A 25534-nucleotide genomic window follows, 5' to 3' on the forward strand; every position below is an offset into this window, starting at 1 on the left:
TGTTAAAATAAAAACGTATTACAAAGATATGATAAGATGTATCCCCTCCCCTCCCTCCCTGTACGTACAGGGAGGGAGGGGAGGGGATACATCTTATCATATCTTTGTAATACGTTTTTATTTTAACATTTGCACAGATCTCTGTAAAGTTGTTCACCATAGCTTTTGTGGAGCAGTGTTATGGGGATATAAACCAATTGCTTGCAACCTTGATTCTGAATGAGCTTGTGGAGGTTCGTATTATGTCGTTTTTGTTTTGGCTTGTTATAGCCGTTTTTCTGTGATCGTTAACACAATCATCAGGTCTTACCCGCTTCGTGTTCAGAAGGGGGGAGGGGTGTGTGTGTTTGAGGGGAGTTTATGGGGAGGGAGGGGGGGTATAAGGTGTCGGGTGAGGGGGGGGGAGTAGGCCTCCAGGATTGGGGGGGTAGGTAGAGAGGGGGAGGGGGGGGAGGGGGGGATACATCTTTTCATAATATAGTTTAGGTTGTCACATCTTTTGGGGATTATCTGTAGCATTAGATCTCTGTGGGTGCCTATATACTTAAGCTTATGGTTGTTTCCACGCTTGTCCTCGTGACTTAATTGCCTTGGCCGTGGTAGTCGGGGTATCTAGTGTCCCCAGAGGGGGGGGGGATAGGTGGGAGGGATCAGGGGGGGGTTTGGGGGGGAGGGGGGAGAACCAGACGGAAGGGTTGGGGGGGGGGGGGGGGAATGGGGAGGTATATATATAATATAGTACTAAACAGTATAATAAACGATTCTCAACTTTGTACAATGTTCCCAGTCTTTATATATATATCCGCCTATGAGACAGATTTTGTGAGTCTGCACTTTGCGTTGTATCTGCGCCTAGTGTCCTGACCCAGGCGGATATGCGGCCTGCGGGCCTTCTCGCTTTGCGAGGGCAAAAGTACTCACAGTTACCGGATACCTCTGCTCTCTGCCCGGGGGAGGGGGAGATGTAGTGGAGAGTGGGACATGGAGTGAGGGTCTGCGTGCCGGACTTTCAGGACCCGCCAGCGCCGCTCCTCTCGTGGAATACTTGGCCTCTCTCCCGGCCCGGGCAGTGTGGGCCCGTGCGGAAGGTAAGGGGAAAGAAAAAAAAAAAGGAAAGAGATATGCACATCCGCCTCAGCGGAGACTGATTTCTGCGCCCCATCTCCGTTCACAGATTCCTCCGCGGCTGCGGTTCGTCTCCTCCGGTACTGATGCTCGCTGCTTCGCCCGGTTTCTTTGTTGAGCTGCGGTTGTTGGCGAGGTGAGGTAAGTCACAGGACGTCTGGTGGCAGTTATCTCCCTTTTCTTTTGTGGTGCGTCCGCTGGGCTGCTTTTCTGTGGCTTGCGTCTGGGGTTCCCGCTTCTCCGGCCTGCAGAGTCTGTAGATGTCTTACCCAGGATTGCTTCGCCACATGGGCCAGGAGTGACTTTGAAGGGGAACTTCTTCAATTGCTGCTCAGTTCAACTGGGTGAGGGAATGAACTTGGAGGTAACTGTTGGTAATTGGTTGCTGCGGTTCCTATCTAGGTCGCGGTTGTTTTTGGCCTGCCAGCCTCTCTGATGTTCTGATCTGGGGTTCCTCTGTATGCTGCCCCTGGGATTGGGGGGGGGGGGTCTTGGATCCAGTCGGCAGGGAGGTTTAGATCCAGGGCTTTTGCGAACCGCGGGATATCCTCCGGGTGTCTGATTGTGAGATATTTACCATTTTTTTGTACTGACAGCTTAAATGGGAAGCCCCATTTGTACTTGATCTTTTTTTCGCGGAGCAAGGAAGTTAATGGTTGCATCTCTTTGCGTCGCATTATTGTGCGTTTTGACAAATCATTATAAATTTGGAGGTGGGAGTCCTGAAATTTGATAATCTCCCTGGTTCTGCATGCCTCCATTATTTGTTCCTTTATAGTATATCTGTGAATGCGGGCTATTATGTCCCTTGATTGGTTGGGATTTTCAGAGATTGGCCCCAGGGCACGATGGGCTCTATCCATCTCTATGTCCTTTGGTGTAAGGTCAGGGCACATTGAGATGAAGAAGTCCTGGAGATATGGCCCGAGCTGACCAGGTAGAACCGCCTCCGGGACGCCTCGAATTCTAATGTTCTGGCGCCTGTCGTGATTCTCCTGGTCCTCAAGGCAGTCCCTCAGGCTGCTTACCTCTGCGCCTAGTCGAAATATTTAGTTGGCTGCCTCCTCCTGGGATTGTGTGGTTTTGGCCATTTTAAGCTCCAGGGCCGTGGTGCGCTCCGTTAGGCCCGTTATTTCCTGTTTAAGTTCTTTTACTGCGGCCCGCAGGTCATCTTGCAGCGAGGAGTGAAGTTTATTAAGCATTGTGGAGATCATCTCCTGCATAAATGCTCTTGTAAGTTCTTCCTCCGGCAGTGGTGGGGTAGCTGTATTGCTCCGTTCGGTTGTTCCCTGCTTGGGCCCACGTGTGCTCGCGGAGCCGGTGCCATCTTGTGACCTTAATACAGCTTCTGAGCTCTTCTGGGAGGGGGAGAAGTACTTAGCGACTCCTGGGGTGGCCTGGGGCTTGGATTTGCTCGCCATTCTTGCTGCAGGAGTATTAGGGGGATTTGCGGCAGCGATTGTGAGCGTTTTTAGGGGGGAAAAAGCGCTTATTCTGGTATTATTATATCAGGGTCTGTGGAGCTCCTCTTCTACACAGCCTCTCTCATCGGCGTCCTGGACACGCCCCCGCTATTCCTGTTTCTTAAATTGATTTCAGTGCTTAGGCAGAAATGGTAACGTAGACATGTAGAATTTCATTTACAGCTCTATTTCCCTTATGGATGTATATACCCATTGCTAGGTACCTGCTACCTTTAGCCCCACATTTTCCACCTCTTGAATACAACATGAACCTACTATACAATACACCAATACCAGTGTAGATATATACTGTACAGTATGTGTCCGTAACAAATACCTTCTTCAAATAATTACTGGTAACCACACTGGGTGCTGAATAATGTATGACAGAGAGTTGAAAATGTGGGATCTTTTTTACCAGATAAGTGTAAAAATGAGTGCATACAAAAGCGCTAATATTGCAATGTGATAATACAACACATGTGTATAAATACAAATTAATAAACATATAGTCCTGTGAAACAGAGTCCAAACCGCTGCCTAGGAAGTCCTGCTGGCTGTCTCACAACCTGGTGGAGTAATGCAAACAGAACAGACCTTTCTGGCGCTGTGGTATGGGAGACAACACAAAAAACTTGTGTGATACAGTATGTGGATTTTGTCACTAGCGAATTCAGACCACAGAAGACCTTTCACCTCAAGAGAAAGGAGACAGAAACACAGAAAAACAAACAAGTGACTAGGACATGAGCCTTAGTGTGGAGATATCACTGGCGCCTTGGTTCACCACTCATTGGTAGGTGTTGGGTCCCAGTCGTGCAGGAACGCCTTGCTGTCCAGACTCCTCTGAATCCTTGCCGCTCGGCAACCCCTACTGACGTCACCACAGATTTCCCCTACTACGGTGTCCGCGCTGTGCCACAAGCCTTTGGTCAATTCCTGCAGGACTGGGACCCAACACCTACCAACTTGTTTGTTTTTCCGAGTTTCTGTCTCCTTTCTCTTGAGGTGAATGGTCTTCTGTGGTCCGGATTCATTGTTAGTGACAATATCAATATCACACAAGTTTTTTGTGTTGGCTCCCATACAGCACCACAGCGCCAGAAAGGTCTCTTTTGTTTGTATTTTTTTTTACCAGAGGTAGATGGAGTGGAAAAGGTACTGTAGGAATAAGAAGCATATTGAGGTCAAAGAGGTGAAACACATTTCTAATATTTATGGGACACTATTAATTCTTCATACAGCCTTTTTCTACATGATCATAAGGAATAATCCTGCTTGAATAGGAAAGTAAAAGACAGGAGTGCCAATCTCAAGAAAATGAATAGCATTTACACTGGGACACTTAGTCACAAACCAGTTTATTAATGTGAACCCACACTAATAAATCACCTTCAGCCTTTGTGGCATATACACAGTAGCAGACTCAAAGGATGAAGACCAGTGAAATCATTTTCACTCCAGTGAAAGTGAAAGGAAAACAGGACGACAACAGACATGCAAAACATAATCATAATGTCTCTGGTCCGTACATATGGGATGTGATACTTATGCAGATGTTATTGCACCCGTTAACGCGATGCATTAACGTAAATACAGTATGTTATTACTGCGACTTTAATAGCTTCACTATTCAAGCACCATGGTAATGGTAAAAGAGATCATGCATGTGTTATTAACACAGGTTTTCGTGACTCGACTTTTTCTGCGTTAAAGGGGTTAATAACATCTGCCACATCTGTACACAAGATGAGATTATCCAAAGGAAACAAGTAAATCAATGCTGTATACAGCTTGAAACAATAACATAGACATACTGCGGTTCATGTAATGTAATATATAATCGACCAACACTGTAAATACATTAGATATAAACCCAAAATGTAGGAGTAGTTCAACCTTGAGAGGCAGCTGGTAATTACAGGCACAGTGTGTCCATCTTTCAGTGTTTGGGCGTTGAACACATAAACAAATCACTGTGAGGGGGTGATCGGGACATGCTATTATTAGAGGGAGGCGCAGTGGATACATTACCTGAATACCTAGGTTCCCAGGGGCCCTAATGAACACAAGGACCCCATATGCTTTCTGGACCGCAGATAAAATTAGTGAAATGAATTCTAGGGGATACATATATGGACCATCACTACTTACCCCCCAGTTGGCAGTCAAAAGTTTCCATGAGCATGTTAAACAAATTATAACCACAGTGGTCTTCATTAACCTCTAGGTGTATATTTACTGGGCACCCTGTAGGTGTCCCTATATGGTTTTCTTCCCTTTAAAATGATATGATCCAAATGAAAGGAATGCGACACCCAGTGGACATAAAAAATGAAGAGGAGACAATAGGAGAGACTGTAGAGCAGTATGTTTTAAAATAGATATTATGAAACAGACAGGAAATCGCACTCACAGGGGTATTGGATTCATTTGCATATAGTAGAATCTGTGCAGAATGTAGAGCAAGGTTATCCCTCACAGGTAATAGAATATCTGGTGCTCCAGCCGTCACGACTGAACGTTTGCTTGTCACTGCTGGTCACCGCTGGTCCTTCCACGTCTTGTGAGTGCACACATCTTTAGAATGACATGCCTGATACCCTGTGACAAGGAGGACCCTGTTACTTCCTTCTTTCTTATTAACGCAGGTGCAGATGTGCAAAAATCACATTAAGTACAAACAGTATTTTTTTGTTGAGATATAAGAAAGCTAACAATAATTTGTAAATGTATATACATCATTGAATAGAATTAATACTTTCACCATTTACCATTCTCTGTGTTAATTTATTCGAAATCATTGTTTTACCGTTAATTTTGATCATATGCACCCCTATTTATTTTCTATTTTCCAACTATAACACAATACAGTACTATACTATACTAAAGGTTCCCACATTAAAAATGTACTATCAAGTCGCACGTAATAATACTTTATTTCTCATTCCACCAGAGGTGCTAATCCACTGTTTATCCCTTTCCTGGGATTCTGGGACCGGGAGATTTCTAGGCTGTAAGTTTCAGAGTGGGTTTGTCTGAGAAAGTCTATACAGAATGTGTCTATGTATCGGGGTTCCAGAGTTATGGGATACCCCAGGAATTGGATCCGGGAATCGAGTGAGATTCTCGGACCCAGCCAAGCACATTGCTCTGGGCAAACTCTGACTCTGAAGCGCTATTATGATTCACCACCAGGATTCCTGCTGCAGCATCTCCTAGACAAGGTAAACGGGCATGAAGGGGTTAATCTATACATGCGATCACCCATGAGTTCCCTAGTAGACAGAGGGGTCCCTACTTTAAAGAGTGGCACCACGATACATGCCCAGATACCCTGCACCTAGTAAAGGGGTACAGGGGGCACTCCAGCTAAGTAATAAAGCTGAGAGTGGTTTGTGTGTGTAAAAGTTATGTTTCTAAAGTGTGCCAAGTATGAGGCTAGTGAATGTAGGGAATATATACACTCACTCCATCCCTGACACCAGAACAGGGATTTATATATTTTACCACACATAAGACTTGACACAGTATATTTTATTAAAGGATTATATTTAATAGGTATATGTGCTGGTAACCTGTAAATGAACTGTGTGATTTCTAAGTCATGGATTCCAAGCAGACCAGATGGCTACCAAGCTTGATGCCTATGGGTCTGTGAGAAGTCAGGACTTGAAAGCCTCATGGATGCCAAGGTGTTAGAACAGGAGTACTGCAGTTCTGCGTGAGTACCCACATCCTGGGCTAACATTTGCCAGAACCCAGACTCTGTGGAGCCTGGACAGCGGGTGGGCTCAGTATGCAAAGAAGCAGAGGTGCCAGGTTGGTGCATCCCCCTTTACAGACTGAGAAAAGGTGCCCGCCCAGCTTTACAATAGGCAAACAGCAGTTCGTGCATGCGCCTGTCAGCACTTCCTGAACAGCAATACCGGCTCCCTACCTGTACCGGAGCTGTGCGCAAGCGGGGAGACTATTGAGCCTGTTACAAATGTGTTATTTACACCAGTTATGCGCGTATATGATGATTGCAGTACAGTACATGCATCAATAAGTGGGGAAAAGGTAGTGCTTCACTTTAAGTACATTTTCGCTTTACATATATGCTCCGGTCCCATTGCGTATGTTAATGCGGGGTATGCCTGTACTGAATAAATTCGAGCCGGCTTCAAGGATTTTGAACTCAGAAAAGTTTCTAAGTCCTGCTTTTGAGAACGTAGCGGTCGCGGTCGGCATTGCATGCCAAAATCAGTTTCAGGACTTTTGTGAGTACCTACCGGTCAAGGAAAAGGGCTCATACAGAGGTAATTTTTGTGAATTTCATTTAGAGGATAGATTTATTTGTCAGCCCCATTCCCAGTAAGTGTGTTAACCCTGTAAATTGTGTTACATTGTGTGTATGTCTTTTCCTGAAATAAATTACAATTTATTTTACCACCTTGCTTTGCTCAATCAATGATAAAAAGGTGCTAATAAACCTGGTCTCCTGTGACAGGCTTATATTAACTGGTGGCAGCGATGGGATCTATTGAGCCTATGTTATAAAATCTTGCGGGGTCTTATAACATAGCAGGAAACTCGAAGATTACAAGCAGTAACTTACACACGTTTCACAAGGCAAGGAAAACACAGGTTCTCTTTACCCCTTTAGCTTAGCGCCTGCAAGCGAACATGCACAAGCGATCAGGACGGTACCGGTCATGAGACTGTGATGGTGAAGGGGTTGACCGGGCTCATGAATTAAGGTCGACCCCACCTGGTTACCCCTGACCCGTGTGTGGGGGTCCTAGTGTGTCAGCTCTGGGACCCAGATGTCAAAAATGCATTGCTGAGACTGTGTGTAGCCTAACATAGTACACAATGTAATCTCCCTATAAGACGGGCAGGGAGGGTTACAAGGTGTTGAAAAGAAGAAGAGAAGACCTACAATATGTCAAAGTGTTGATATGCTGTGTACCTCAAATATTTTTGTGTGATATGCATTTATCTCCAGTTGTTGTGATATGTCTTCATTCTGGTTGATACTTTGATATTTTATACTATTCTCATTTTGGGTTTTTGCCTCTTGTGTCACTGTTGGCCGATTTACATTGATTGCAATATTTATGGTTCTGCTATTGTGTGCAAAACTACCAATGTATATCTATCCCGTCGCGACTAAAGACAACATGATTACGGTTTGCATTTTTGACAAATCATGGATTCCAGATTTATGCTTTTTTTTCATTCTTGCACCATTTTCCCCACACAATGTCAATGTGGGATTTTAGGGTGAGCCTTTTCAGATTAGATAGTTCCCTGAGCAAGGTCTCGCCGGGACTGAAACCATGACATTTTATTTATCATGTAATTCTTTGTTAGTATACAGTAGGTATTTTTCACTTTATTTGGGGGACTCTTTAGTCAGTAATGTTGCATATGCCACTATGCTACGTATACAAATCACACAGCACTGCACAATGCTGTAAATTAAAAACTTGAGTAATCAGTACAGCATTTATTTATTCCAACATTAATAATTAAGTGAGCATTCCTGCTTTTCGAATCTAAAATGTATTTTTCATGTTCTGGCACCATTTGAAACGGCTGATTGCATTTTCTGGCAAATTTACTCCAGAGATAAGGTGCCCCAATACTATGCTCCCCATGAATAGATTACATCCTGTAATAACCACCAGGTCTGTCAATGGAACCACAGAAGACAAACGTATCTTCTTGATAAAAAAAAAAACCAGAATTATATGCTGCGGAAAAAAGCTGCATCATAAACCGTGTGTCTTACATTATGATGCAAATTGTTATCCAGAAAAGTCTACGCCACCCCAGACCTGGCACGTACAAGATAAAGTGACGCGCAGAAGCTCACAGTTTGATACATCTTATAGTGATCTGTGCATCATGTAACTGTGTCAAGAGTGGATGATGCACATTTTTCTTCTACAGTTAGTCACACGAGTGCACACTGTAATAAACCTGTGTTTGTAATTTTAATTTCTGAGGTACAAGATAAAGCAAAGTAGAGCATGTTACGAATTGGGATCATGAGTCCTTTAAGTGTTCGAATCTGAGTTAAGGTTTTTCCCGGAAGGTTGTTTGGATATACAGAAGTGAAGAGGTCTTGTAAACTGGGCTCATTAAACTTTATCTGCAGTAGTTGCATAAAATGCTGAAAGTCAAGTCGTCTTCGCATGTCCAGATGCACAATCCAATCAGTCGTGAACGTCACTCTTCTGTTCTGAATCTATATTTTTGTACTTTCTGTTAAAGAAGCCGCACTGCAAGAGAGAGAGCAACAGAACTAGTTGTGAGTGGGAAGAACAGAATATTGTGCAGGTGATAATATCTGCAGTTATACAAGATTAATGTTAGTATTCAGACTTGATCTGATTATTTTTTTAAGTCATTATTACCCTCTGAACCAGTTAATGTAACCTCCTTTGAGTGATAAACTAACATTTCTCAGAAATTGATGGGTTCCCAGCACAATGTGGAGAAGGAGCGGCTCAGTGAGTAAAGACACTGACTGGCACTGGGGAACCTGGTTCAATTCCCGGTGCCGGCTCCTTGTGACCTTGGGCAAGTCACTTTATCTCCTTGTGCTGCAGGCACCAAAAACATAGATTGTAAGCTCTACAGGGCAGGGACTGTGCCTGCAAAATGTCTCTGTAAAGCGCTACGTAAAAACTAGCAGCGCAGCGTTCTATACAAGAACAAAACAACAACGATCAGGTTATGGTTATCTTCTATAGTCCATATTAGATATATTTATGGCATATTAGCTTTGTCACTTATTACATTAGGTTGCCCACACAGGTCTATAAAAATGGAGAGGCGAATAATGTGGAAATTAAACAAAGAAGGGTAAATACAACAGGCGGATCATAGAGATTGGAAGATAACTAGCTTTAAAAAGGTTATCCAGTTGTAAAACAGGAAAGCAATGTACCATATAGGGTAAAGTAAATGTTGTGTTATAGCTGCACTGAGTATAGATGTGTAGGATTATACATGATACTGCGACATTGTTTATCAGGGCTCTATCGCAGAAAAACAGCTACTGACTTGAATGGGAGTGTCCGTGAGATAGTGACCCAATCAGCATTATCCCACATTAATGAATAAGCCCCGATGTGTTCTATTTTTTGCACATGTGAATTACAGTACACTTCAGTGGGGTTATTCCTTCTGCGAGCGTTTCAGTAATATACAGTACCTTGACGAGAATAACAATAATAAGTAAAAGAAGCACAACGCCTCCAATGGAGCTCCCAATGACGACCGGCAAAATATTGACTTTCTTGTCCTTTAGAAGCATGATGATTATCTGCAATGAAAAGGATTGGCATTTAGATACATTATAATTAGGTAAACGAGGTCCATGAATCACCCGCTAAAAAGCATCCTGACATATGTTAGCAGAAAGATTTACAATCTAACAGACCTGGCAGAGTTTTCAAAAAGAGATACATGTTCATGTATCGTGCAACTCTCACTAAATTCCCTAAAATGCCTCTCAACATCAATTTTATGACAGGACCACTTTGATATATACAATGGAATGCACTAATCTCTATTTGGAGTTTCGCACCACGATCTTGTTTTAAGTGCCATTGATTTCAATGGCGGTAAACACTGCGCCGGGATTCAATACCCTGCATCAGTGCTTGGTAAGTCTTGATATAACCACCATTTCCAATGTCTTAATTTCCTCTCTATTTGTGAACTCACAGGATGCACTGTACAGTATATGTTGGGCATTGGGAGGAGAGTGTCCTTGGTCAAAAAGAATGCAGTGGTAACTCACAACACTTTATTCTGCTGCATCAATTCTGGGTCTCCAGAGATAACTTCGGGCTAGTGCTTTCATTCGCACTATTCCTGGATGAGCAGCATATAGCACAGCTAGAGTGACTTGACATCCTTTATAGGTATAACAACTCTGTTTTCCTATAGCAGATATAGGTTTGCAAGGAGAACTGAGGAGACGTGTCTGTGTTTCCTGGACAACTAAAACGGAAGTGCTGATCGCGGTCACGTGAGACGCCAAAAGGCAGTGGAGGCGGTTAGAACGCGGCGAGGCTGCCACTTTGGAGATTTTCTCTGCAATGTTTTAAAAGGTTTCTTTCTACGCGAGTGCACATATTTTAAATTTAGAATTTCCAGATAAAATGTGTTTATACTATCTGCACTATTGCGTTTTTATCCGCTTTCCCCTGAGATCGATTGCAGTGCACAGATTGACCCACACTTTGCCACAGTATGGGATATGCTCAGTTAATCCAATTACATGCGAGTAAACACTTCAGATGAATTCGCAGACCACATACAATATTGTGACGTGTGACGATATTGCACCATTGGTTTTTCTTGTTTCCTTCTCTCCCACATATTGTGCCATTTACTATATTATCAGAGTCCAGTTAATTTATATCACTATATATTGAAATCACTTTAGTACGGTCACTTTAATATATTTATTATTTAAGCCCTGGGAAGCACCAACTAAGACACTTTTTAGATCACTGGTATCTATATGCAAGAGGCTCAGGGCTTGGGCATTTGCAAAAGAATTCCCTGGCTTGTAGGCAATTACTGGATGTAGTCATAAGCACTTAGCAGGATACTCCATCATTGCATGCAAGGTGACATAACTAGAGGTGTTGGATTGTCTTGAGAGTGTACAGTATACCTAAAAGTGGCTTGTGGTCAGTAATTGTGATTAAAAAAAATATATATTTTTATTCCTTTCCTTACTGTACTTCATTACTGCAGAAGGTGAACTGAACGCACAGCAGAGAAAGTCTACTCCGGGTTTACAGAAGTACAAGGGATGACGCCTGACGCCACCTGTAAAATGCTACTTGAGTAGATATATAATTCCTGTAGAACTGCAATAAGACCAAAACGCAGTAGTTTAACCAATAAAGTGCACGAGGACCACAAGCATCCCCATACCAAGCATTGAGAAGTCATGCATGCCTTTCCAATACTGAAGCTATCAAGAGTTAGTATTACTGTAGTTCCTTTTGCATATCATCTGTCTAATGAGAGATCTTGGAACCCGAGTCAGACCAGGTCTTGGAGAATGTGGAGAAAGAGATATAGGAACTACTGTACGTCAAGCTCACCTTATCCTTGTGGTTTCCAGCATTCACATCCACAAACAAGGAATTGTTATAAAGAATTTCGCCAGTGACCACTAATTGTTTGGTGTCTTCCACTAGCTACAATATTAAATAAACAATGAAGTATTAGTTAATTTCTAATTTATGCATTTAATTAGAGAGAGAGAAAACAACATATCTTAGCCACTTTGCTGCTAATGGGGTGCTGATGTGTATTGTTATCATAAAAATATAGCGAGCTGGGGAGAGAAGAGGTCACAGCAACCTCGGGTAGATAATGAGTGGCAATAGGGGTGCCCCGCTGCAGCTAATAAGGTGGGAGAGGGAAAGATGGGGGAGGGGCTAATGGGGCCTGCACATCGAAACGGCAGCAAAGCGAATCTCAAAGGTTCAGCACGTCTCTACCTGCAATATCTTTACGACTAGAAGAATTCACTATGTTTTGGAGAAGGCTTATGGTCGATCCATACTCTAAAATGTGTCCGACCCTGTACCCCAGTGGCATGTAATATTGTAGCAAAACTAGGTGAGACAAATATCATTACTTATAAAGGGTGATTGGCAGCCTTTGGAAATCCCATTTCAATATCCAATGACCTTAGGCAAGTCACTTTGGGGGTAATTTACTCAAATCTCTGAGCAGAAAAAGTGGGGCAAAATGAGTACAAATAAATTGTTCCCCAATTTATCAAAGTAAAACATTGCTTTAAAAAGGATTAATTTTATTTGATAAATATGGGGTTGATACTGTGTTTGCTTCCCCTAAATTCTTTGTATATTTAAGTTTAGTGGTTCAGTATCTTAATAGGCAAATCATTAGCTATGTCATTTACAAAGTAACACAGTTTAACACATGTCGGGGTCCTATTTAATATTGTCTCCTGGCTACAAAACTGGAACAATTCATCACTGTATTAAGCACATAAAAAAATGGCGCTGCTTTCTTTTCTTTAATAAATAAAGTGTTTGCTTTAATTTAGCCCCAGGTTTTGCAGCCGGAAGTGTTTGAGAAATGACCTCTGTGACATGCAAAAATATTGTAGATTTACACCTTGAGGGCTTCCTCTTGTATTGATGGGGTCCAAGACGAATGTTTAAAGGTGATTTATGATTGTGGCCATTTAGCAAACATTTCCTTTTGCGAAACTGATATCATGCAAATAAAAAAAAACATCAAATTTATCAACAAAATCTCTGATGTAGAGCTTTTCTGGGGATAGTCTTGTTTGGATATTGGAACAGTTTTGATGCAGTGAGCTTTGGTAATTAGGCCACAATGTCCCCAGTGCCAAGTGAAGAGAAGAGATGAAGAGTAAGAGGAGATTGTTACCTGCTGCATAGGTGTTAAAAACAATTCTGCTGTGACAGTGATATCCTCCCGCCCGTCTGTGATGATACACTCGACACAAAGGCATGTGGAAACCTCACAGTTCTATCCCATGAGAGAAAATGAAACCGTGCTCAGGAAAAAGGGACCCCTTTCGTTTTTCATCATATCGTATATATTTCTCGCTCAATCCCCATGGAAATGTGCACAATTGTTGGTCTGTTATATAGATTAGAAGCACATTGTAGACAATCAACTGATTTGAACTAAATTGATGTCACTGTATTATGTGAACAAGTACCAGATACACTGCGGTATGCTCATGTTCAATAAACAAGAAATAGAATTTTTTTCTTTGGTGCTCATGAATGTGTTAAAATGCTGTAATCTAATTTGACACTAATATTAAAATAAAGTTTGAGTGCAATGTATGGTTTAGATTGTGTGTTCAAAATGTCCTCCTCTTGCTGCAACACGTGCCCCTTCCCCGCCTAGGTTAACTTCACTTAACAGAGACTTGTGGATTTGGCCCAAAGTCTTCTGGCTGCTGGACTGGGGCAATACTGGTGCAAAAATAGATAACCAGATTTATCCAAGTAAAAAAATCTAAGTGCTTTCCATAGGATCAATCTGGAACTATTTTTGTACCATCTTTGTAGCTGGGAGATAAATAGACAAAATGGGCATTTGGTTACTTTTGAAATGGTTGGTATTGCTATTAATAGGAATAAAGCTTTTGCAATTTAATGCTTTAATTTGTTGCATTGTTTTGCTGCAAATCTGGTAAAACTAGGACATAGAAGGATGTAAGATTTACCAAAGGAAGCAAATTCTTATTGAAAGTAATAGGATTTTTTTCATACAAGTCTGTTGCTATCTTTTTGCACTAGTTTTGCCTAAAGTTTGATAAATAACGCCCCAGTCTAAATTATAATTTGAATTCACAAAGAATACAACATATACATGGCCATTTATAATGTAAAATGAAATAATAACAATGATGAAATCTGAACAGAAGCCTTTTGTTTTATTAAAATCTGTGGGATTGTCAAATTGACACGTAATGTACTTATATAAAAAAAAAACAACTCACCCATATGTCACTTGAGCCTATAGGAGTCACCACAGTGCCACAAGGTTGAGGATGTTTACACTGAGTTGAATTCTGGAGAGAAATAAATAGTCTAATTGGTTAGATTCAGCTGGGACACAAGGGAGTAGAGATTCACAAAACCTTTATGCAACTTGAGAAACATCACTAGAAATCTTTTGTACGAATATCTAATTTAGGCTCAGAGATCCTGCGCTTTAGCGCGTCCTAACTCCGTATCAAATGAATATGTTAAAGTTGTGCACCCTTTAGTAAATATAGGCCTCAGGGGGAGATTAGCTAACCTCATTATGGGTTAACGCACTGCGATCAGAGCTGGCTGCATTGACATGAATGGAAGTTAGCACAGGATCTCAGTGTATTAACCCGTAATGGAGGCTAGTGAATATCCCCCCTCAGGGAGCACCTTCATACCAAGGTGAATATTTAGCAAAAGTGGTTGGTAAATATTGCAAAATATTGATGAATCCTGGTAAATTTCACACATATTCCCTTAAATAAATTGGGAATCTTTGTTTTTAAACCTGCAAATCAACCAATCGATCTCCAGCAAAACCGAAACACATAATATTTTACAACCAAAACCCCAGTCAAAGTGCTCACCCTAATCTATAACTGGGTCAACAAAGTCTAATAGTTATATAACCACAGTTCTATATTGGCCCATATTTACCAAGCAGTGCTAAGCCAGAATACACCTTATGGCACATTTACTGAAATGAGCCACTAGCTGCCTTAGGCTTAGCACTGCGTAGTAAATATGAGCCATTATATATTCTATATAAAACACCACCAGGCTTACAGGCCTTATTCTATGTCCTGTGAAGCTGCTTTCCTGTGCAGAGGGAAATGAAGATCCACACTAACCTTTTGTATAACCAATGAATTAGCAAAATTTTTATTCAATTCGTATACAGATGTATGCAATATGTTATAGTTATGAATAAAACGTATACTGGCTGGCTGCTGACTAACATTATCTGATGATAAGGTTGAGCTTCCAGTCGGTTCTACATTTCATCACGCACGTGCCCGCTGACAGGATTAACGGGCCCAGGGCGCCAGTCATTGCTTGGAGTCTTGGCCAATTATTGAGTGTGCGGGGAGAGGGGTGCATCAAGCCAGGGGGAGGGGGGCACTGCTGCCCAGACCAACCCTAAAAATGTGGATGTGGTTTGTCGGGACCAGCCCCTTTCTACCAGCTCCCCAAACATGTTGGCGGCCGTGATCATGCATGTGTCTGTAATTATTTGCGTTGTGTTCTTTTGGACTGTGCAACTTGTGAATGTTTTGCAAAACAAGGTGCATGCAATAAACAAAGATTAGAAGAAGAAACACACCTGAGTTTTTTTAATATCTGTCACTGTCGCGATTTTGAAGCCCTGCATTTCAACAGGGATTTGAAGGTTCAGAACCAATTCAGCCTCAAACTGATTCTCTCCATTGACCTGTGGACAAGATCAGAGATGTCAGAAGCATCCCCAGCAAATAGAAACAATGTGTGGGGTACCGTGGGCCACTTACATTAAAGGTGTACTGAATGATCTTGGTCTCTGCTGCTGGCCCTTGGCTAATATTCACATAAATTGTTGGTGTTGGTCTGTAGAAGTAAAGAGAATAAACTGTGATTAAGCAATTACTAGGTTATTGTTATTCTATACTTTTATATTATAAAATGATATAAAATAAGAATTTGGTATAGTCAGAGGTGATGGTATGACATAAGCAAAGTAATATCTAAGGTCCCAACAAGGGGCCAATGTTAATTCTTCTTTATTGAAGTCAGAAATTATCTTTTAAAATTAAATTTATGTTTAAAAAAGAAGTCTCAGAAATCGTTCTAATTTGTACCCCTGATTATAGAGTATAATGAGGGGGTGCCATTGAGTAGGAATCAGTGTAATAATAATTATTAGCCCTGACAAACAACTCAAAACTACCTCTGTTAAGTGAACCTTTTGTTTATGCGTTGGGATGGGCAAAACAATGTTTGGTGGATCAATGGGTGAGGAGAAAGGCCATTAAAGTATTACTTCTAACAAGATTGCTAAGATTTTGTATGTCTAATTGTATATTACTTCTAAGGATCTTTAACAAAAAACTGTTCCGTTAAACACAAGAAAAGATTGTACAGCACTCTCAAATTATTAAGAGGAAAGAACTGATAATTTACATAGGAGCAATGAAAAAATTTAATTGAGGTGTCATATCCGAATAACGATTGTTTTTATTGAAATGCTACCTGTTTGAGTTTCTTACCAGATATATATGGTTTTACTTTTTCATAGTTTGAAACGTGTATGATTTTTGTCGATTGTCTTGCACACTGTTGTGCAGAACTATCGACAATTCTATACATTGAAAGTGAAACTGTACTATTAAGAGGAGCACATTTGTTTTGGAATTGCCTCGGGTTTGGGTAGAGATGCTACAAGAACAAGCATTCTCACAGCTTTTCTTCCATTTTAATACCACACAGGGATGAGGGGTAGAGGAAGGTTTGCCCACAGAAGGAGAGGAGAGAGCGGAGGAAGAAGAAAAGCAAAGAGAAGGAAGGGAGTGGGATGGTTTAGAGGGTCAAAGAGAAAGTGGGAGATAGAGATAGTGAAAGAGTGAGACACAACAAAGCAGAGAGCGACAAAGCAGGAATGGCGGTGAACAGCTACAAATACACAAAATTGAGCTGGAGAGCACAGATTGAAAAAACGGTGTTCTTTATTTAGTACATGGATAAAAAACGGAGCAACCACTGGGTCGCTCTAACGCGTTTCACGCTGGGTGGCGCTTTATCAAAGAGTTGGGAGAGCAGAGCAGAAAAGAGAAACCAAAAAGCAGACAGGAGAAAGTCTAATAATAAACACCTTGTTATTATAATTTTTGCTAATATTAACAACCACATTATTGTTCATATATTATTATAATATATTCTTTATACAATATAAATGCCATAAATATTTAAGTAGGAAGCCAAATGAGCTCCAGATTCCATGATTTTATTATTTTTTCTGATCAAATTCAAATATTTTCTATAAAACATTTTTAAAGAGATGAAACCAAAAACTAAACCCAGGGGGTCAGTGAGTATATTTACTGTTTTAATCTAAATCCCATCTTTAGGTTGTATTGTATGTCTTTATTTATATAGCGCCATTAATGTACATAGCGCTTCACAGTAGTAATACATGTGGTAATCAAATAAATAACAGATAATATAAATAACACATGATGGGAATAAGTGCTTTAGACATAAAAGTAACATTAAGGAAGAGGAGTCCCTGCCCCGAGGAACTTACAGTCTAATTGGTAGGTAGGGAGAACGTACAGAGACAGTAGGAGGGAGTTCTGGTAAGTGCGTCTGCAGGGGGCCAAGCTTTATGTATCATGTGTTCAGAATATCCACAGTGCTATTCATATGCTTCTTTAAGCAAGTGTGTCTTAAGGTGGGTCTTAAAGGTGGATAGAGAGGGTGCTAGTCGGGTACTGAGGGGAAGGGCATTCCAGAGGTGTGGGGCAGTCAGTGAAAAAGGTTTAAGGTGGGAGAGGGCTTTAGATACAAAGGGGGTAGAAAGAAGACATCCTTGAGAAGAACGCAAGAGTCTGGATAGTGCATAACGAGAAATTAGGGCTGAGATGTAAGGAGGGGCAGAAGAGTGTAAAGCTTTAAAAGTGAGGAGAAGAATGGAGTGTGAGATGCGGGATTTGATCGGAAGCCAGGAGAGGGATTTCATGAGGGGAGATGCTGAGACAGATCTAGGAAAGAGTAGAGTGATTCTGGCAGCAGCATTTAGGATAGATTGTAGGGGAGACAGGTGAGAGGCAGGAAGGCCGGACAGCAGGAGGTTACAGTTATCAAGATGGGAGAGAATGAGGGCCTGAGTCAGAGTTTTAGCAGTCGAGTAACAGAGGAAAGGGCGTATCTTTGTTATATTGCGGAGGAAAAAGCAACAAGTTTTAGAAATGTTTTGAATGTGAGGGGCGAATGTGAGAGAGGAGTCGAGTGTGACCCCTAGGCAGCGTGCTTGGGCTACTGGGTGAATGATTGTAGTTCCAACAGTAATGTGGAAGGAGGTAGTAGGGCCAGGTTTGGGAGGAAGTATGAGGAGCTCTGTTTTAGCCATGTTGAGTTTAAGGCGTCGGAGGGCCATCCAGGATGATATAGCAGAGAGACATTCAGAAACTTTGGTTTGTACAGCAGGTGTAAGGTCGGGTGTTGAAAAGTATATTTGTGTGTCGTCGGCATAGAGGTGATAATTAAACCCAAAAGATGTTATTAGGTCACCTAGAGAGAGTGTGTACAGAGAAAAGAGAAGAGGTCCCAGGACAGAGCCCTGGGGTACCCCAACAGAGAGATCAAAAGAGGAAGAGGAGGTGTTAGCAGAACAGACACTGAAAGTAAGATGGGAGAGGTAGGATGAGATCCAGGATAGAGCTTTGTTCCGAATATCAAGAGTATGGAGAATGTGGAGGAGAAGAGGGTGGTCCACTGTGTCAAATGCTGCAGAGAGGTCGAGTAATATGAGTAGAGTGTAATGACCTCTGTCTTTGGCAGCATGGAGGTCATCATTTATTTTAGTGAGGGCTGTTTCCGTGGAGTGAGCAGTGCGGAAGCCAGATTGTAGAGGGTCTAGGAGAGAATAGGTGTTGAGAAAATGGAGCAAGCGAGAGAATACAAGACGTTCAAGGTGTTTTGAGGCAAAAGGCAGGAGGGAGACAGGTCGATAGTTAGAAAGACAGGTAGGTTAGTTACAAGTATATGTTATTATATGCTATGTGCATTGAAGCATCTATTCCTCCAGGCCAATAAATGCATGGAATTCCATGTGCCATGCTGCCAGATCACTTATTCTGCAGCCACCAGCCATTGTGATCTCCAAAAGTACAAGGTCTTTGTCTGTAAATATCTCATGTCCGGATCTTATCCTAATCTGGGGGCCGCTGATGGTAAGAAAGCACAGTACTGCTCCAAAGGACCCCCCAGTTTATGCTGGAATTGCTAGAAGGATCACATGTATTTTTTTGATAAACACTTACACTGTGAGGACAGCGGTGAAGGAATGTTTTACTGGAAAGACAAGTTGCTGGAGCACAGGAGTTGAGTCCTCATTGTTGCTGAAACCAATAACAGATACATAAGAAACTGGAAGTGATATGCATCATCAGACAACATTCTGCAAAGCAAGTTACTGTTAAGCAACTCCAGATCTGAACTAGTTCAGCAGCACAGGGGTTATTAATACACAGCTGTCTACTTCACAAAAGGATAGAAAATAGTTGTTAAGAAACTTCATCCAAATGTTACTTCCTGCAACACATTGTGCACTAGCTGCTAGATGAAATAATCAGTGCTGCGCTTAAAAAAAAATATATTTTTTTTTGTTTTAATACATGTTGCCTTTGATTACCTTTATTGAAAACTAATTACATAGGCTGCTGATCGATTCGTTGTGCCATGATCGATCAGCAAAGATCCTGCTTCCCAGGGTTCACTAAATAGCTGCCTCTCAGTTTCAATCGATCCTTCAGTCAGTGTAACTCAGCAGCTACAATGTATTCTTATATTACTGCGGTAACATTATCTATTGTTACAGCTTGCAGCTCAAACTGCTGGGAATATTGGCAACAAATTATCACAAACAGGAAAGTGTTCCAAACATCTTGCACTGCTGGGGAAGTCGGCTAACATCTGTTACATAAATCAAAGGATGCTCATATTAAAAATCATTACAAATGGCATTAAGAGTTGAATTTAAAAAAATGTAGTAAGTATTATCTAATACTACAGAACAAATTTATTCTAAAATAAACACACGTAGGATTTTACATGTATTTCCCCTTCCGTCACTGCCCTTGGAGAGTGTAAAACAGGTTTATATCCTGCTAGTTTTGACGTATTCATGATTGTATGGCCCTACTGCATTATTGTCCCTTCTGGAACCAATAAAAGTGACATGTTAAAGAGGTTACATCTCGGTGTGATGCCTTTAAGATGCCAATAAGTATTTTTCAAAATTATTTTGTAAACATGGCACACTGAACATTTGGAAAAGATTGCCTTTTGTGCTCTTCCTTTGCACAAGCAAACAGTCCCCTCTCTTTCTTGGTCCATGAATGTCATACAGACCGGCATTCTAGGGGTAATTAAGACAGGATTTTTTGTGTTGTCTAGAGCAGCGGTGTGCAATTTGTTCTACGTGCGCCCCCTCCTGCTTCTCTCCATGCTCCCCCCCCCTCTCTTCGGCTACCGTCGTCAAATGACACCGCGGGGTCACGTGACGTCACATTGCCATGCAAACGTGATGTCACATGACAATGACACCGCGTTGCCATGGCTTCATGTCACCGAAGAGTAGGTATGTGAAGTTGCAGAGGCCTCACGCGATCCCCCGGCATTAATTTAAATGCTTTGGGGGAAGAGCGCGGGGCCTCTGCAAACGCCGCGATCCCCCCCCCCCAAATAATCATGCGCCCCCCCGGGGGGCGCGCACCCAGTTTGCGCACCGCTGGTCTAGAGCAGGGTTTTTCAACAGGGTTTCCTCGGGCATCACTAAAGGTTTCTCTGCAATTTTCAGGTCATTTGAAAATTGTACCAAATACAGAAGAATTATCAATGCATCTGATCTCAGACGCTCTATTAGAGAGGGTTGGGGTTATTTACAATGCATCTGATCTCAGACGCGCTATTAGAGAGGGTTGGGGTTCCTTACAATGCATCTGATCTCAGACGCGCTATTAGAGAGGGTTGGAGTTTCTTTACAATGCATCTGATCTCAGACGCTCTATTAGAGAGGGTTGGAGTTTCTTTACAATGCATCTGATCTCAGACGCGCTATTAGAGAGGGTTGGGGTTCCTTACAATGCATGTGATAGACACACTATTAGAGAGGGTTGGGGTGCCTTACAATACATCTGATCTCAGACACGCTATTAGAGAGGGTTGGGGTTATTTACAATGCATCTGATCCCAGACACACTATTAGAGAGGGTTGGGGTTCCTTACAATGCATCTGATCTCAGATGCACTATTAGAGAGGGTTGGGGTTCCTTACAATGCATCTGATCTCAGACGTGCTATTAGAGAGGATTGGTACTAATTCTTATTTTATTTTTGCATCACATTTATTTACATTCATCTTTATTTGCTGGTCTCTGGTATTATTCACATTCTCGGCCTCTTTTTTGTATTTGTTTTTCTGGTTTTCTGTATTTTCCTCATTGACACACATGATTTGTTGTTGGTTTCTGGACCTTTATTTTAAATATGTGTTTCTGGACCCAGTAATTGCAATCATGCTAAGGGCCAATTTGTCCCCATATAAATACTTCCTTAAGTGCCATACTATCCCATACTATCCCATGCTCCTGATGAATCAATAATAGCTTTGCGTTGAGCTAACAAGGGCAAGCAACGTGTGCTGCCCGACTCATTGCAGGCAGAGGCAGCCATTCGGCTATCAGCTCTTCGCTGCTACAGTCGCTGCGCATCCTCCGAGCGCACGAGATGGGAAACCCGGAAGTGACATCACTCTGTCACAAAGATACAAGGACGCCGGTGAAGCCGACATCACATAAGGCAATGGACTGCATGGAGCTTACATCTGGTAATTGCATATTTGTTACCTCTACATTATTTATTTAATGGTTTACTCTATTAGGGTCCCATGTGCTCTTCTACTCACTTATTCTAGATTAGGAAGGTGACTTCTTAATTTGCACAATTATACATAATTGTAATATTGATACAAAATGTTCTCTTTGCCTTCCATTGACTAAACCAGAAAACATGTCAAATCTTATGGGGTTTTTTGTTGTTGATATATCAATGAGTTCTGTAGTATTAGATAATGACTGTTTTTTTTTAAATTGAACTTTTAATGCCACTTTTAATGAGTTTTAATATACTGAGTATCCTTTGATTTCTATAGCAGGTTTAGCCCACCTCCCCAGCAGTGCAAGATACCTGTATTTGTAACACTTTCCTGTTTGGGATAATTTTTTGCAAATGTTCCCAGCAGTTTGAGCTGTAATAGGCAGTGTTACAAGGAGACATAGCAGCTGCTGAGTTAGGCCCGGGCCATGGAGGGGTGAGGAGATCCGAGCCGCGCTGACGCTGAGGCTCGCCTGCTGAAATCTGCGCGATTTCATGCCCATGCAGGCGAGCCAGCGGGCGCGTTCGGAGCCGGGGGGAGGTGGTTGGAGGTGGGGCAGTGACGTCGCTGGGCCAATTGCCCGCGACGCACTGACATTGACGTTGCAGCGCTGACGTCACGGCGCAGTGACGTTGACACTGCTGTGCTGTGATTGGAGGTTTTCAGCCGACAGCGCGCTGAAAAACAGCTTGGCGCTCGGCTGAAACCTCCAACTCATCAGCACGCCTGCGGACGCTCGCGTGAGCCCCCTCTCAAGGCATCCTCATTGAGGATGCAGGGGCTCAGAGCTGAGCGTCCGCACGCCTCAGCACGGCCTGTCCTTCTATGGACTCGGCCTTACACTGAATGCAGGATTCATTGAAAGTGAAAGGTGGCCATTATGTTAGGCACACAATCAGGATTTTGTTTTACAGATTTATAACAGGATATATAATAAGATTGCAAGCTTAGGTAAGAATGTAGAATTATACATTGTCACATGCTCTACATATAAAAAAAGAGAACAAAGGGGGGAAATGTAGTATTGCTGCTTTAAATTAATCCCTCTAGTGCAGGAATTTGAGACTCAATAACACTGAAAGGATTAAATGGGTTGAATTGCCCTCCCTCTCTTTTTGTACTAATTTTCTCTGTAATGTTGTCACTATTTTCTTTTATATTGGCCCCTTCTCCCTGTTGTTTTTTTCTGTTTCTTGGACCATCTGTCTCTATGTTGCCTTCTTTTTCCTAATGCCCTCCCATCCTTACTTGTGTGCCTCATACTGATACAGCCACTCTCTGACAGTCTCTTCCTATGCTTCTCTGTCCTCCGTGGCCTCCCCATGTTCTCAGCACTGCTGCACTACAGTCCCACGATGCCCCGTGTAGCAGAAAATGTCCCTGCGTCACTACGCATAGAGCATCGTTTGACTTCTTCTACACCTTCTGCAGCAGCATTGAGCAGAAGGGAAGGAGATTTAAACAAAAAGGATTGGCAAACCAAAATTTGTGAGATAGGGAAGCCATTTGGGCGACCAGGAGAATTGGCCAGTCTGAGGACTCCTCAGTCCCTGGAACGAACATGGTGCACTACAGTACATAATGTTGATGCTCAGAGTCTCCAGTCCCCATAGTCCTGCGTTCTTAGAGAAAAGAGAACTTAAAAGCCGGGATTCTTATGAGGGACTTGATTGGCAGTTAACGAGGGATCGACCTCCAAAACACCTGGTGCAGCAGAAACTGTTTCTAACATTTGATGCACTTGTGCTTGAAGAAGTAGTGCAAGGTATCAAAACAGTCATTTTTGTGTACTGATATACAGTATGAACTAAGCTGGCAACCCTGTGAGAAAAGGGTTTTAGTGTGTTTTCTACAAGGCGACAGGGAAAGACTGTGGCTAAAAGATTTTGAAGGACGTACAGATCTCCGGCAGCTGCGGCTTTAAGCACTTTCAGCCACCGCTCCAGAGACAGTACATTTGGCTACATCTGTACTTGAAGAGACCCTATAATTGTAAGCTTCAATCCCTTACGTACAGAGACATTTCACAAATAGATAATAACATTATCAGAGATGATGGTCCTGTAAATGTTGTGCGCCATGCTGGGTTATTGAAAGACATATCGTACTTACTTGCTAACACCGATATCAATTATTGCTTCTTTTGTAGAAAAAATCACTTTATCTAGTTGCCAAATGATAGAAAATTTTGCCTAGAACAGGTAAGGAAAAAAAATATTATGAATACTGTGAAAATGCAAGAGAGTTTCAAAAAATGTTAGTGGTGTTAGATTTGCTGAGGTTTCATATTCTGAGTCACATTTGTTAAGCACAAATGATGCCTCAAACAATTAGTCAAGTTTGGGGTGGCATCTTCTGGCTGCAAACCTGGTCAGAAGATATGGGGGAAATATCTTGCAATGGGATTTTTCCTCTAGTAAATCAGGTAATATTTTTGTGCCAGTTTGTGCCTCTGTTTTGTAGGCAAGAGACGTTGATATCGGACCCCCTACAAATCTGGCCCAGGTATAATGCACATTTTATGCTACTGTGCTACAAAAAGTGGTGTAATGAGAGGAAACACTTTTCTCTTTGTTTATACCTTGGCCCCTATATTCCTAATTCAGGTAGCCTATTCAGGTAGCACCGATAAGTGACTTATCGACAGTTTTGAGCACTGTTATAGCGAGTTTGCATGTGTAGCTATTCAGAGAGCTTTGATAACATGCCAAACTCGCTACAAAACTGATTCTTCCCGATCGGTAGCGCTACCCCTCAGAGAAACCAAGCAGTACCGTAGCTCAAAAAATGCCCTAACTTGCATTTTTTGACAAATCGAACTATTCAGGAAGCTCCGAGATGCACATCCCGGCTGCAACTCACAGATTCTGATGGGATCCACGATGGGCATCTGATGGAGAAAATGTAGTGCTACTACATCGGATAGAAGCCGGGGGTCCCCGGAGCTTACCCACATTAATATCAGCTCCATCCTATGTAGTAAAAATACATTTACACCCAGCTTCATTACATTAACGGCTAACCGCTAAGGTAATGAAGGGGTTAAATACCAGTGCCCAGTTTTTTGGTGGTAGAGGGGGTGGGTGAAGGTTGTAGTTGCCGCCAGGGTGGGTGTTTAGGCATACCGGGAGGGTTGCGGGAGGCATTAACCCCTTTATTATCTTCGCAGTTACTACCACTAAGGTAATGAAGGGGTTATCCACTCCAATTACCCATCCAATAGGCCTAAACACCCACCCCAGTCCATATACCACCCAGGGTGGGTGCTCAGGTCTCCCAGGAAGGATTAACCCCTTCCTTACCTTAGCGGTTACAAACGATAAGGTAATAAAGAGGTTAACCCCTCCCACAAAGGCTAAACACCCTCCCCGGGGCAACTACCCCTTTCACCCACCCCCTCTACCACCAATATTACACAGGAATGGGCAAAAGTGCTCTTAGCCAAGTGATTTTGCCCATTCAAATAATTATTACAGTGCAATACAATAAAATACATTACATTACTATAAAAAAAAAACATTATTTTAAAACAAAACTATAGCCATTTCATCTACTGATTGTCACTGTGGTCATCTATACCTTCAATGAGTCACAGATAGCCACATTGGCAAGCAATGGTCACCCAACAACACCCCCTCCTTCTACCCCCCTTCTCTCCTCCCCCACTCCAACACACACTGAAGGTTCATCCTCCTATACCAACTGCGGCACCAACTCTTGACCCACAACACAATTATGCT

At 42.2% G+C, this 25534-nt stretch overlaps 1 protein-coding gene across 2 annotated transcripts in view; it reads right to left on the bottom strand.

The window, feature by feature from the left end:
- Positions 1 to 8553: 8553 nt before the first annotated feature.
- The window catches only part of ITGAE (integrin subunit alpha E), a 91600-nt gene continuing 74619 nt past the window's right edge, over positions 8554 to 25534 (bottom strand). For both annotated transcript variants that reach the window (XM_075594155.1, XM_075594154.1), the window contains exons 24-32: positions 23907 to 23986; positions 19180 to 19257; positions 15673 to 15748; positions 15489 to 15596; positions 14131 to 14202; positions 13041 to 13142; positions 11714 to 11809; positions 9799 to 9909; positions 8554 to 8860 (exon numbers count right to left, since the gene is read on the bottom strand). In XM_075594155.1, the coding sequence (XP_075450270.1) occupies positions 8795 to 8860; positions 9799 to 9909; positions 11714 to 11809; positions 13041 to 13142; positions 14131 to 14202; positions 15489 to 15596; positions 15673 to 15748; positions 19180 to 19257; positions 23907 to 23986 (789 nt within the window). In that variant the 3' untranslated portion in view covers positions 8554 to 8794. The remainder of the gene's footprint in view (positions 8861 to 9798; positions 9910 to 11713; positions 11810 to 13040; positions 13143 to 14130; positions 14203 to 15488; positions 15597 to 15672; positions 15749 to 19179; positions 19258 to 23906; positions 23987 to 25534) is intronic.

This window comes from Ascaphus truei, chromosome 3 (genome assembly GCF_040206685.1).
Source record: "Ascaphus truei isolate aAscTru1 chromosome 3, aAscTru1.hap1, whole genome shotgun sequence".
NCBI lineage: Eukaryota > Metazoa > Chordata > Amphibia > Anura > Ascaphidae > Ascaphus > Ascaphus truei.